The 14,580-nt window shown below is 35.4% G+C and overlaps 1 protein-coding gene across 4 annotated transcripts in view; it reads left to right on the top strand.

Moving 5' to 3' along the window:
• The window catches only part of KRIT1 (KRIT1 ankyrin repeat containing), a 38,028-nt gene extending 26,594 nt beyond the window's left edge, over window positions 1-11,434 (top strand). For all 4 annotated transcript variants that reach the window (XM_087419683.1, XM_087419753.1, XM_014788162.2 and 1 more), the window contains 5 exons: window positions 812-978; window positions 1,620-1,707; window positions 2,130-2,336; window positions 10,317-10,433; window positions 10,964-11,434. In XM_087419683.1, the coding sequence (XP_087275809.1) occupies window positions 812-978; window positions 1,620-1,707; window positions 2,130-2,336; window positions 10,317-10,433; window positions 10,964-11,032 (648 nt within the window). In that variant the 3' untranslated portion in view covers window positions 11,033-11,434. The remainder of the gene's footprint in view (window positions 1-811; window positions 979-1,619; window positions 1,708-2,129; window positions 2,337-10,316; window positions 10,434-10,963) is intronic.
• The last annotated feature ends 3,146 nt before the right edge of the window (window positions 11,435-14,580 follow it).

Here is a 14,580-nt window from a genome sequence, read left to right as displayed (position 1 = left end):
TCCAAATAGAATATATTCTTTAGGTTAGCATTTTTCAATCTTTGTTAATCTTATCGGATAAAGTGAAACTTGAAAGTTTTTAAAACTTAAAAAAACTTAAAAAAAACCTTATGCTCTCCTTTAATGTTATTTGGAAGTCAAAGTATTTTTAGTCAAATAAAAAATGTTTGTTTTAAAGTAAGCTTTTTTAAAACTACATGTACCCCTCTGCGAATTGACATACTTCCTTTTATCTTCTTTGAGGTTCACTACTATATTGCATGAAGCATAGATAATAGAAAAATGTTTGAGGAATATAAAGAATTTAGGTAAAATTGCCCTAGAAATTATCCATATCCATAAACTGATGATAATTTTATTAGAACTGTAAATCAGAGGTTAGCAAACCATGGCCTATTGCCATATCTGACCTGCTGCCTATTTTTGTATATCTTGCAAGCTATTAATAGTTGAAAAAATTCAAAAGAACAATATTTCATGTCACTAAAATTTTATGAAATTCAAGTTTCAGTGTCCGTATATAAAGTTTTAGTGGAACACCGTCACACCCATTTGTGGATGTGTTGTCTGTGGCTGCTTTTGTGCTACAATACCAGAGTAGAGTAGTTGTAACAGAGACTATATGGCTCATAGAGCTTAAAATATTACTCTCTGACCCGCTTAATAGAAAAATTTGTCAATCCCTGCTCTAAAACAATGATAGCTCATTTATATATAAATATGTACCTTTTGCTTTTCCGTGTTAGTGACAAGTTGTACATTTGTAACAGAAATTGTAGCCGAATAACCAAATTGTACTTTTTCTTTTAAGATCGAAGACCCACTAGCTATTCTTATTCTCTTTGATGAAGCCAGATATAATTTATTGAAGGGCTTTTATACAGCTCCTGATGCCAAACTAATAACATTGGCAAGTCTACTGTTGCAAATAGTTTATGGAAATTATGAGAGTAAGAAACACAAGCAAGGTTTCCTAAAGTAAGTATTTAATACAATGTGTGGTCTTGTTCTATGCTCAAGATTTCGTTTAACCAAGAAAGTTTAGAAATATTATGTTAAGAAATATTTATACATTGGTTTGGAATTAAATAATACAAGGCATGGAATGAGGAAAAAAAACAACTATGGTAAAGCGTTCTTTATGTTATACTCTCTCCAAAGTTATTTTTCTTATATTTTGACTCTAGTTTGACATACCTTATACTTTTAAAATTTATCTTTCTTAAACTATTTGTTTAAATAAGTTCACTAAAACCTGACTTGAATTAGTAGAAAAATGTTATTTGTAAGTCAGATGCATTTAAGAATCCCACCACAAAAACTAGTTTCATGTTTTAATTTGAAAGAAAACACTGTTTTAGCACATCTAAAGTTTGTTTATTGTGGTTTTCAATTTTCAAAAATATTTTGTGATTATTGAAAGAAGAAACATTTCTCTAAATTAAGCAATGTTAGCATTGTGGCTTTTTGCTTTAAATTTTTAGAGTCTTCTGATATTTTACAACAGTATTTTTCAGCTCAAAAATCATGTTACCTTAAAGTCATTTGTGTCTAAATGATATATTACTTTAGCTACTAAAGATGATTTATTTAAAAAATGTTGGCATATTTTCTTACAGTGAAGAAAATCTAAAATCTATTGTACCTATTACCAAATTGAAAAGTAAGGCACCTCACTGGACAAACCGAATACTTCATGAATACAAGGTAAGCTGTTCGATAGAAATAAAAAGACATCTTATAGCCTAGTTGAAATTTTGTTAGTATTATTAATATTTTAAACATAGGTACATTAAATATATAGTCTTGAAATTAAAAATAGATATTCTAGTTCACATGCCTGAAAGTAGCAAGATATTTTTATTTTTAATAATGTAGAATCTTTTGCCGAATACCTTCTATGTGCTGGATACTGTGGTAAGGGCTAGAGATTAAAAAAACATGAAATAATACACTATCTTTGTCCAAGAGGCACTTAATATAAGATCTCAAAAATCGCTCTTGGGATAATGTCACACAATTTTATTCTTCTTTGGGGGCAGCCTTGATATTAGAAACTGCTTAATTGACCTCTTTGGATTGTCAAAGGTATGTTCTTCTTTCACGTCTCTATTTTACTTTGTTTTTAGAATCTTAGTACAAGTGAAGGTGTCAGTAAAGAAATGCATCACCTTCAGCGCATGTTCTTACAGAATTGTTGGGAAATTCCTACATATGGAGCAGCTTTTTTCACAGGACAGATATTTACAAAGGCAAGCCCCAGCAATCATAAAGTCATCCCTGTGTACGTAGGAGTGAATATAAAAGGACTTCATCTCCTCAACATGGAAACTAAGGTAGATTTTCAGCTTTTCAGCTGTTTTTGACCAGTCATATTATATAATATCTAAAATAATAGTACCAGCCTACATGAAAAATCTAGAAATGTCATATATACAAAGTATTCATTGTAATTTCATTTATAATAGCAAAGGATAGAGGGCAAAAAATAAGTAATTATCAGTAGGGGGTTAACATATTAATTATAGTACATTTCCACATTGAAATACCTTGCAGCCATACAAAAGAATAAAGAATATTTTTGTGTAGAATGATCTCCAAGATACATGTAGTGAAAAAGCAAGGTGCTGAACCATATGTAACATGTTACTATTTATGTAAAAATGGAGGGAAGTTATCCAAAGAAAACAAAAACACTAACTCAAAAAGATATATGCACCACTATGATCATTGCAGTATTTACAATAGCCAAGATATGGAAACAATGTAAGTGTCCATCAAAGGATGAACAGATAAAGAAAACTGGTATATATATGCAATGGAATATTATTCAGCCACAAAAAAAGAAGGAAGTTTTGCTGTTTGCGACAAGAATAGACCTTGAGCACATTATGCTAAGTAACATAAGTCAGACTGAGAAAGACAAATATCACATGATCTCACATATATGTGGAATCTTAAAAAAAAAAAGAAAAAGAAAGGGGCTGGCCTGGTGGCATAGCAGTTAAGTGCGCGTGCTCCACTTCAGCAGCCTGGGGTTTGCGGGTTCGGATCCCGGGCATGCGCCGATGCACTGCTTGTCAAGCCATGCTGTGGCGGCATCCCATATAAAGTAGAGGAAGATGAGCACGGTTGTTAGCCCGGGGCCAATCTTCCTCAGAAAAAAAAAGAGGAGGATTGGCATCGGATGTTAGCTCAGGGGTAATCTTCCTCACAAAAAATAAATTAATTAATTAAATAAGATTAAAAAAAAAAAAAAGAAAGAAAAAAGCTAAGCTCATAGATACTGAGAACAGATTGGTGGCTGCCAGAGGCAGGGGGTAGAGGGTGGGCAAAATGGGTGAAAGGAGTCAAAAGGTACAAACTTCAGTTGTAAAATAAATAAGTCATGGGGATGTAATATACAGTGTCATGACTTTAGTTAATAATACTGTATTGCATATTTGAAGGTTGCTAAGAGAGTAGATCTTACAACTCTTCATCACACAAAAAAATTTCTTAATTATGTATGGTGACGGATGTTAACTAGACTTATTGTGGTGATCATTTTGCAGTATATACAAATATTGAATCCTTATGTTGTACACCTGAAACTAATGTAATGTTACGTGTTAATTATACCTCAATTAAAAAAATAGGGGGAGGGCCGGCCCTGTGGCTTGGTGGTTAAGTGCGCGCACTGCAATGCTGGTGGCCCGGGTTCGGATCCCGGGTGCGCATAGAGGCACCACTTCTCCGTCCATCCTGAGGCCGAGTCCCACATACAGCAACTAGAAGGATGTGCAGCTATGACATACAACTATCTACTGGGGCTTTGGGGGGAAAAAATTAAATAAATAAAATCTTTAAAAAAAAAAAAAAAATAGGGGGAAGTGAAGACTATGTTTACATAAATGGCTATCGCTTGTGTATGCATAAAAAGTATCTTGAAGCCTTTAGAGAAGGGAACTAGGTAACTGGGAATAAGAGTAGGAAGGAGACTTTTCATATATACCATTTTGCAACTTAAAAAAATTTTTAACTGTGATTATATTACCTATTTTAAAACTCCATTAGATTTAAATGAAAAAATACAAATTAATAAAAGGAAAGTCTAATAGCTGACACAAAAGCTTCATTTTGAAAATTAGAATTAGTTGTAAGAACTAATTTTTTTGTAAGAACTAATTTTTGTGGGGCAGGATGAAGTGTGGAAGGGATTGTGACTACCCATTAGAACACTTCAGAGCTTTTGAATCAGAGGCTTGTTACTGTATTGTGCTCCTTTTTCTAATCAAAGTTGCTATAATATAAAATATGGGGTTATCAATTATTTTTAGCATATTTAACACATTTCACAGGATGAACAACTTTCTAGTTAGTAATAGGAAGCTAATAAAAATCAAATCTTTTTTGTTTATTCAGATTTGTCAAGAATAGACCATTTCCCAAATCAGTTAAAGTACTAACTAAGCTTATGCATTTTAAAAAGGCATTTTAGATTAGGAAATTTCATCATAAGCCTAATTTTTATTTTCATCATTTTTAGAGGTCTTTGTGAAAGTATCCCAATTGTAGGTTAGTCCTTTCATGATAATTCAGGATCATCCTTATGGGCAACAGTTATTTTACCATGCTGTTAGATAGGCCTGTGAATGGAGATAGAGAATATATAGGGACATAGGGCTGAATAGGGACTGACTTAAGTAATTGCCTTGGAACTTGGTTTTGTTTTATTTTGTTTTTGTTTTTTTTGGGGTTTTTTTGCTCAGGAAGATTGGCCCTGAGCTAAAATCTGTTGCCAATCTTCCTTTTTTTGCTTGAGGAAGATTCACCCTGAGCTAACATCTGTGCCAGTCTTCCTGTATTTTATTTGTGGGTCACCACCACAGCATGGCCACCGACGAGTAGTGTAGGTCTGCACCCAGAAACTGACCCCAGGCCACCGAAGCGGAGTGCGCTGAATTAACCACTAGGCCACAGGGCTCGCCCTGAGGAACTTGATTTTTTGAACTTTCTGATGTCAGCTTGCTTTGGGTCATTTTCTTATTGCTTTCTATTTAAACTATTTTACTCACACAAGATAGGCTGCTTCTTATTAGCTTATAAACACTTTAATATTTCTATTGTACTAAGTTTGTTAAAGGAAATGAAAGAGAAATTCCCCTCACATTTCAAGAAATTTTTCCTCTGTTATTTCAGAGCATTTTATACCAATATCTACAAATCCTTCTTCATTGAACTGAATGGTGTTGCTGTGGGTGTAACACTGAGCCCTTTTTCTAAACTGTACTTTATGTTTGGCTTTTGGTAGCATTCCAAGTTTAGGCAACAATAAAGTTTTATATAGTATTCAAATGGTGGTTCAGCAATATCTTACAACATTTAATATTATGAATAACATTCTGGTCCAGGAATTGAGTAAGTGAGATAGCAATAATAGGTAGAGGATGATAACAATATTATTAGTTAATGGTCTGCTTTTTCAGGATAAGATGTTCAATTTCTAGAAATAGAAATAAAAATGCTGTCGTTGGGTATATAAAAAGGTGATTGAACCCAAGGGTGATGATGGTTTTTGTCCATATAATCATTACCTTGTGTTTTGTATGCCACTGGTAAATTTATGGCTATGAAATGCTCTATGAAAAGCTCTAAGATGATTACATTTTCTGATCATCAATGATGGGAACAATCAGCTTGTCCTCAGTTGTCTTAGATTCACCAAGATCTGCTAGGGTTGAATTTGACAAGCTTGTTTAAATAAACATCTTCATCTGCAAAAATACCTTCATTTGCATTTAAAACTCTACATGGGATAAATTAGCCTCAGAGATTAATTCTCAGGTAAAGCTATAGAATACAGCGGGGTTTTTTTTATTTCAGTTGCTTCTACCTTCTATATTTTGTTTCTCTCTCTCTCTCTTTTTTTTTTTTTGGTGAGGAAGATTGGCCCTGAGCTAACATCTGTTGCCAATCTCCCTCCCCCCTTTTTTTTTAAGAAGGACGTGCACCAGATGCACGGTCATTCACTCAACAGTGGTTTTTGTTTACTTCTCTGTGCTTTTAGGCATTTGCCCGTTTTTGTTTTTTTTGTTTTTTTGTTTTTGAGGAAGATTGGCCCTGAGCTAACATCTGTTGCCAATCTTCCTCCTTTTTTCCTTTTTTCTCCCCAAAGCCCCAGTAGATAGTTGTATGTCATAGTTGTACATCCTTCTAGTTGCTCTATGTGGGACACTGCCACAGCATGGCTTGATGAACGGTGCGCAGGTCTGCGCCCAGGATCCGAACCGGCGAACCCCGGGCCACCGAAGCAGAGCGTGCAAACACAGCCGCCACACCACCGGGCTGGCCCCCCGGGTATTCCTCTTTTTGCTTGAGGAAGATTGTCCTTTAAGCTACATCTGTGCCAGTCTTCCTCTATTTTGTATGTGGGATGGCTCACAGCATGGCTTGATGAGCGAGGTATAGGTCCTCGCCCGGGATCCAAACTCACAAATCCCAGGCGGCTGAAGCGGAGCGTGCGATCTTAACCACTACACCACCAGGCTGGCACGTTTCTCTTTGAAATAATGAAAATTGCCCATCAGAAAACATAGCTCAGCCCATTTCATATGCTCCTCAGAGGCTTGTCTGTTCTCCTTACACGCAATGTAGACACTACTGACTAGATAAATGCACTGTTGTGGTTCATTGTTTTACTGTAGTGAAAGTATTGCAGTCTTCATAACTGAACTGTACTTGTTGATATATCTTCTACCTTAAGGTACCACTGCCACATCTAGGCAATAGATTACCCTCTGCTGATGTCAATTTATGTTGACCATAATGCCCTTCTGAAATAAAACTGGTTATTTAAATACCCACATTGTGCCATTCTTCATGATCACTTCTTTTTTTTTTTTTTTTAATTTTTTGTTTATTGCAGTAACATTGGTTTATAACACTGTAAAAATTTCAGGTGTACATCATTGTACTTCTATTTCTGCATAGATTATATCATGTTCACCACCAAAATACTAATTACAACCCATCACCACACACATGTACCGAATTATCCCTTTCACCCTCCTCCCTCCCCCCTTCCCCTCTGGTAACCACCAATCCAATCTCTGTCTCTATGTGTTTGTTTATTGTTGTTGTTTTCTACTACTTAATGAAGGAAATCATACGGTATTTGACCTTCTCCCTCTGACTTATTTCACTTTGCATTATACCCTCAATGTCCATCCACGTTGTCACAAATGGCTGGATTTCATCGTTTCTTATGGCTGAGTAGTATTCCATTGTGTATATATACCACAGCTTCTTTATCCATTCGTCCCTTGATGGGCACTTAGGTCGCTTCCAGGTCTTGGCTATTGTGAATAACGCTGCAATGGACACAGGGGTGCATGTACCTTTGCAAATTGGTGTTTTCAAGTTCTTTGGATAAATACCCAACAGTGGAATAGCTGGATCATATGGTAGTTCTATCCTTGATTTTTTGAGGAATCTCCATACTTTTTCCATAGTGGCTGCACCAGTTTGCACTCCCACCAGCAGTGTATGAGAGTTCCCTTCTCTCCACATCCTCTCCAACACATGTTGTTTCCTGTCTTGTTAATTATAGCCATTCTGACGGGCGTGAGGTGATATCTCATTGTAGTTTTGATTTGCATTTCCCTGATAGTTAGTGATTTTGAACATCTTTTCCTGTGTCTGTTGGCCATCTATATATCTTCTTTGGAGAAATGTCTGTTCAGGTCTTTTGCCCATTTTTTAATTGGGTTGTTAGTTTTTTTGTTGTTGAGATGCATGAGTTCTTTATATATTTTGGAGATTAAGCCCTTATCAGAAGTATGGTTTGCAAATATCTTCTCCCAATTGTTAGATTGTCTTTTCATTTTGTTGATGGTTTCCTTTGCTGTGCAGAAGCTCTTTAGTTTGATGTAGTCCCATTTGTTTATTTTTTCTATTGTTTCTCTTGCCCAGTCAGATGTGGTGTTTGAATGATCACTTCTTGACATCACTATTTCTCCTATCTGTCCTGGTTGGCTATATGCTGCTTTTGACTCTGGTTTTCCTTTTTCTGCTTTCAACTATCTTGGCCGTTTCTCTTGTGCTTTTTGACTTCCCTCATTAAGCACCTTGCCCTTTGTAGGTTTTACCTTCTAATGAGAGCTGCCTTTTCCTTTTGGAGCAGACTGATCTCTCAAAACCACCAAGTGAACTCTTTCGCTTTTCAAGTCCATTCAGCTGTTTTCATTATTGTGGATTTGTCAAGAATTCCTTCCTCCCTGCATATTGTCCTTTAACAACAAAATCTTTGTTTTTTAACTCATGGCCTTAGTACTTTTGTGGGTAATTTGACCTCTGTGTAATTGACGAGTTGCTATACTACAGATGTATTTTTTTTCTGTATATTAAACTGTTTTGAGGCCATATTAATGGACTGTTTCTTGCCTCTTGATTAAATAAATTTCAAGTGACTGATCCAAAACCTAGGCAGTTTAAGGTATTATGATATCTTGACTCAGTGTTTCAGTGTGTACCTTGGTAAGTAGCTCTTTACCATATCCTATCTATAAAGTTATATTTTACAACATAAATGTAGATAGCTATTTTTAAACAAGACATTATTGGTTCCCATTACACATGATATACATTCATGTAAATTAATTATACTGTGTTTCATTTATAGAACCTCACTTTAAAATGCCCTAAGCCATTATCTTTTTTGCATGTCCTTAGTTTATTTACAATCAGTGTGTTAAGAACTGCTAGTCATAGAAAGCTAATGTTTCTAAACATACATATTTTAAAGGATCGCATGAACACTTTCTTTGTATATGTATATATAAAAAATTTATTTTTAGGGCAAGAAAATGCAAGTTACTGCTAGGAGAGAATTATTTAAAAAAATAATCAAAAGGATATATCGGGGGCCCGCCTGGTAGCATAGTGGTTGGGTTTGTGCACTCCACTTCAGCAGCCCGGGGTTCGTGGGTTCAGATTCCAAGCACAGACCTATACACCGCTCATCAAGCCATGCTGTGGCAGCGTCCCACATACAAAATAGAGGAAGATTGGCACAGATGTTAGCTCAGGGACAATCTTCCTCAAGCAAAAAGAAGAAGATTGACAATAGATGTTCGCTCAGGGCCAATCTTCCTCACGAAAAAAAAAGCAAAAAAGGATATATTGAATGCCTACTTAAATATACCATTATGTTAGGAAAGTATAGGAATAGGTTACTCTAACATTGTTTTTTAAATAGTTCTGTTGAATTTATGAAGAGTATATTATTAATTTTTTAAATTATGCTTATTTTTACAATAAATATATCAGGGTACTTATTTTCAGTGAAATGAAATTGCCTAAGTCAGTGTGTTACCCCTATTACATAAATTTCAGATCTGAAAGTACTATGTGAATATTCAAAAGGTATTAAATAAAAGTAAATGGAACTGTTTTTAACATGCAGAAAGTAAAAACTTGTAGTAAATTTAATTTTCTTGAAAGTCACTGATAGAATGGGCATCATTTTTTTCCCCCAGCTTTAACTGAAATATAGTTGACATATAACATTGTGTAAGTTTAAAATGTACAGCGTGTTGATTGGATACACATATATTGCAAAATGATTATCACCATGGCATTAACTAATACCTCCATCACCTCACATAATTACCATTTCTTTTTTGTAGTGAGATCGTTTAAGATCTACTCTCTTAGCAACTTTCAAATATATAATACAGTATTATTAACTATAATCATCATGCTGTACATTAGATTCCCAGAACTTATTCTTCTTATAGCTGAAAGTTTGTACTCTTTGACCAGCATTTCCTTGATTTCCCCCACCCTCCAGCCCCTGATAACCACCTTTCTACTCTCTGTTTCTATGAGTTTGGCTTAAAAAGATTCCACATATAAGTAATGTCCTGCGGTATTCGCCTTTCTTTGTCTGACTTATTTCACTTAGCATAGTTCCCTCAAGGGCCATCCATGTTGTCACAAATGGCAGGATTCCCTTATTTCTCATGGCTGAATAATATTTATGTGTGTGTATATCTACATACAAATACACACCATAGAATGGGCATCTTTGAAAATTTTTGTCAATCTGATAACAAAGAATATCATTGCTCAAAGCAGTCTCCTGAGAGTCTACCACGTATGTGGCTCTGTACTACAGGTTATGTGAGGTTAGTGTGGGCGCTTTGAATAGGTTTTATTCTAACATTCAAAATTATTATGTTTAGACCTGACTAGGTAAAATTATTATATTTAGACCTGGCTATATAATATAATTAATATATATTTCAATAAAACGATTTCTAATTATGTTGCAGGCTCTACTCATCAGCCTTAAGTATGGTTGTTTTATGTGGCAATTGGGAGATGCTGATACATGCTTTCAGATCCATAGTATGGAAAATAAAATGAGCTTTATAGTACACACAAAACAGGTAAGTACTTATCAATTATTCTGTACTTCTAATAATGAAGTACTGTATTAGTAAAGTTATTGCTTTTTTAAAAAAAATGACAATCCAGTTTACTTCAAGGAAAACCTCTAATAGTAGGTGAAATTAAAATAGTTAAGACCAAGGAAAAAAAGACAGGCCTTTCCTAAGCAAACAAAGCCAGAAACTTTAGAAATTATCTGAATAATTTATTTCAGTCTTATAACAGTGAAACTGTTTTTTCCTCTATTTCCTTTACTTCTGGTCAGTATTCCCTATCTCTTCTATCAAGGTATTAGGTAGTCCTTCCCTCTTCTTGACCAGTATCCTATCTGAGCCACTAGTTGCATCCCAGCAGGTTCTTCTTAAATCCCTTCAAAAACCTGAGTAAATACCCTCTATTCTTGACAAGTTGACTCCTGAGAGAAGAAAGTTACTTTTCAAATAGATAGGGAACTGCCCACTGCCATGTATGTCATTTACACATTCTTAGATGTTTCGTACTTACTGTTGACATATATTTTACTTTGTAGGCTGGCCTCGTGATAAAACTGTTAATGAAGCTAAATGGACAATTAATGCCTACTGAAAGAAATTCGTGAGCGGAAAGCAGCTGATCCTTAAGCCACCACAGTTTGTGATGCAGATTTTTTCCATGAAAGATTTCTTAAACTATTACATTTAACAAGGCATTTAGTCTCTTGTAATATATATGTATATTATTACATTGTACAGAATCTGTACTTATGTTTGGTGTGTAATATACCAATTAGTTTTATATAATATTCTCATAAGCTATTCTAATTTTTCAGAGAAACACACAAAAAGGTGTAGATTGATAGTCTGTATAATATTAGACAAAATAGTAAGCTTTATAAAAAGTTATTTTTGGTAAATCGTAAAGAATTTAGAGTGGAATGTGATGAAATAAAAATATAGCTTTGCTATGGCTTTGTGTGTCATTTCAAAATATACTGAAAGTCAACATGATTTGAATAAAGAAAATATATTTTCTACTTAACCCATATATAACACTGTTATTGAAAACATTTTTCTGTAATCTATGAATATTTCTCAATATGTTTTTAAAAGACTTAGTTAAAATGTATAACTGGTATAAGCTAGTATTTCTCAAAGTATAGTTCTTAAACCCCCTGCGTCATAATTACCTGGGTGCTTCTTAAAAACGAGGATTTCAGAGACTCTAGACGGGTTCATTCACTCTCTGAAAGTAGCAAGGCCTAGAACTCTTTTCTGAAGTTTTGATTTGCTTTCTGTTGAAATAATTCCAGACCCAATAATGAATTTGGATTATTAAAATTAAGTAAATTACACAAAACTGCCTGGCACACAAGCACATACGTGCAAAGACACAGATTAAGTGACAATCTCTGGATATTAGTTGCATTTATTAAGTACATGTTGTATTTTTATGAGTTGGCTTAGTAATTTATTTATATTGGCTTTACATTGTGGGAAGTAGATCACCAAATATCTGGTTGTTTCATTTAGGGGAATACTGATAGCACAGATGAGGCGCTAACCTGCTTAATCTGTTATTTAATAAACTTAGAAACCAGTCTTTCCAAGCTAATAGATTAATGTGTTCTAAGTAAGTTCAGAGATACAATAGTCATATTTAAAATTGTTCTACAGGGGGCCAGCCCCGTAGCATAGCAGTTAAGTGCGCGCGCTCCGCTGCTGGAGGCCCGGGTTCAGATCCTGGGCGCGCACCGACGCACCGCTTGTCAAGCCATGCTGTGGCGGCATCCCATATAAAGTGGAGGAAGATGGGCACAGATGTTCACCCAGGGCCAGTCTTCCTCAGCAGAAAAAAGAGGAGGATTGGCGGATGTTAGCTGAGGGCTGATCTTCCTCACACAAAAAAATAAAATTGTCCTACAGATTGCAGATAATTTTTATATATCATCATCTACTCTTCACATTAACTTCTGCTTATTTTTAATGGTGCTCTGCCTGAGCCTTATTAAGATTAAGATTATATGCTTAAGTTGGATGAGAAAGCCTGATTTATCTTTAATTCTGTGCTAGGCACTTTTGATTCTACATAGACAGTGCCCTGTTCAGTTTCATCCATTCCAGTGGCCTCAACTGTTACCAAATACCCTGTTGACTCCCAAACCTAAAACTTCAGCCTCAGCCTCTCTTCTGAACTCTAGATCTCAATTTCCAGTTTCCTGCTATTTTAGCTCCACAGTGGCCTATATGAGGAACTTCAGTTTCGTCATAGCTGGAAACAGAATTTGTTTTGTCTACTTGCTCCATTCTGTCCTTGTATTCTCTGTTTGGTTCATGGCATCATCAAATTGCATCCAGTTGCTTAGCCTGGAAATCTTGGAGTTGTCTTTAACTTTCCCTCTTAATCACCTGACACATTCCATTTATGGAGTTCTGGCAAATGTCTTGTGAGTCCTTTCCCATTCCCTTCCTCCCTGTTTGCACTGTAGCCACCCTAGTTCAGGTCCTCACCATCTATTCCTGGGCTCATTGTAGCTTCCTCCCTTGGCCTCACCCACTCAGGCTCTACACCCTGCCTACCTTTCTGCCACACTGGTGCCAAATTAACCTTTCTCTTAGATCTGATTATTTTGTTACCCTCTGAAAACCTCCTCACTACATGTAGAATTAAATTCCAATTCCTTAGTGTTGAGTCCAGGGCCCTTAATACTCTGTCACTAACCTGCCTATCCAGATTAATGTCTAACCACTTCTCCCACACCCATCCTGTGCTCCAACCCAGTGTTTCCTAACCCTGGCTCTGCAGTCACATAGGAAATTTTAATACTTTATGACTCAATGATTTTAGGGTGGAGCCCAAGCACTTCTGTTTTTAAAATATCCCATGTGATTTTGATGTACAGCTTAGCGTTTAAAACTGCTATTACCAGCCTTAACTAAATGACCGAATGCTTTTCCTTTCAAAGAGGGAGGTGAGGATGCATTGCTACTACATCCAACAACTCCCTGCTCCGTGGAATACACTGTGCCCTCCCAGAGTTGTGTACAGTGTGGCAGCCCTGTAGAGAAGGGAAGAGGAGACTACTGGAGTAGCATGCCTATTAAAGGCTTAAACATTTATAGCATTAAAAAGTCAATTTTCAAAATTAGTATTAAAAAATAATAGTTCAACATTATCTGTTGGACCATAACAAACCAGAAATAAACAATAAGGAGGAAATGCAAACAGCTTTTAATGAGTGCCTAGGATTAGTCATGCATATCTGTGCACTGGGGAAAAGTTAAGATACCGTTTTCCAGTTCATCGTTCTTTCAATAAATTTGAGTGCCTTTTATGTGCCGGGGATCCAGTGGTAAGAAAAAGTCAGGGAGCAGAGTTGAATGAGGGAGATAATAAATACTCATGGAAATATATATTTATAAACTCTATAATAAGTATGATGAAAGAAAAAATGTACTATCTAAGCTTAAAGAGGAAAACTTGATGTAGCCTTAGAGAGCAAGAGAGGCTTCCCTGAGCAAGTGCTGCTTCAGCTGGTGTCTGAGGGGTAAGCAGGAATGAATGATGTTAAGACAGTTGAGGGAGAAGGGGAATGAGGTGAGATGTTTTGACCTCAAGGATGGTCCTGGAGAATTACAGTTTTCTCATTTTTAGCTAAGAAGTGAATTCAAACAATTGTTTATCCAAATCACAACAAATGAATTTCCATTGTAGAAATAAAACTAGAAGAGCTAACACTGCACGTGATAAATGTATTAGAAAGAGAAAAACTTAACTGAAGAACCACATCTTGTAAGATTAAAAGTTGCCAAAATTGACCCTAGAAAAATTAGACCTGATAGAAATATTTAACAAAGTAAAACTGCCCACAGTTTTTAACCAGATTTAATAGAAGAATTACATCAATAAAATTTAGGTTTTAATGCTGAGGAACTCAATGGTAAAAACTGTAACTGGAAGAATTTAATATACGCAAAGAACTGATTGATGAATCAATTCCTTGCTTTATAATTTAAATAGAAAAAAACACTTCCAATGAAAATAATTTCAGTAAAATGAAAATGGAAGAAGTATAAATTGTTTTTGCTATGCTGTGTAGAAAACTGGTCAAGAAATTCGGTAGGTTTGAGTACATGCAAAAAATATTTTCTCAAAAAAATCCATCTGTGA

This window comes from Ceratotherium simum, chromosome 1, assembly GCF_057802395.1.
Source record: "Ceratotherium simum simum isolate JZ-2026a chromosome 1, ASM5780239v1, whole genome shotgun sequence".
In the NCBI taxonomy this organism is placed as follows: domain Eukaryota; kingdom Metazoa; phylum Chordata; class Mammalia; order Perissodactyla; family Rhinocerotidae; genus Ceratotherium; species Ceratotherium simum.
Note: the sequence above shows the minus strand (reverse complement) of the source record. Positions and strands in the feature narration are given on the sequence as shown.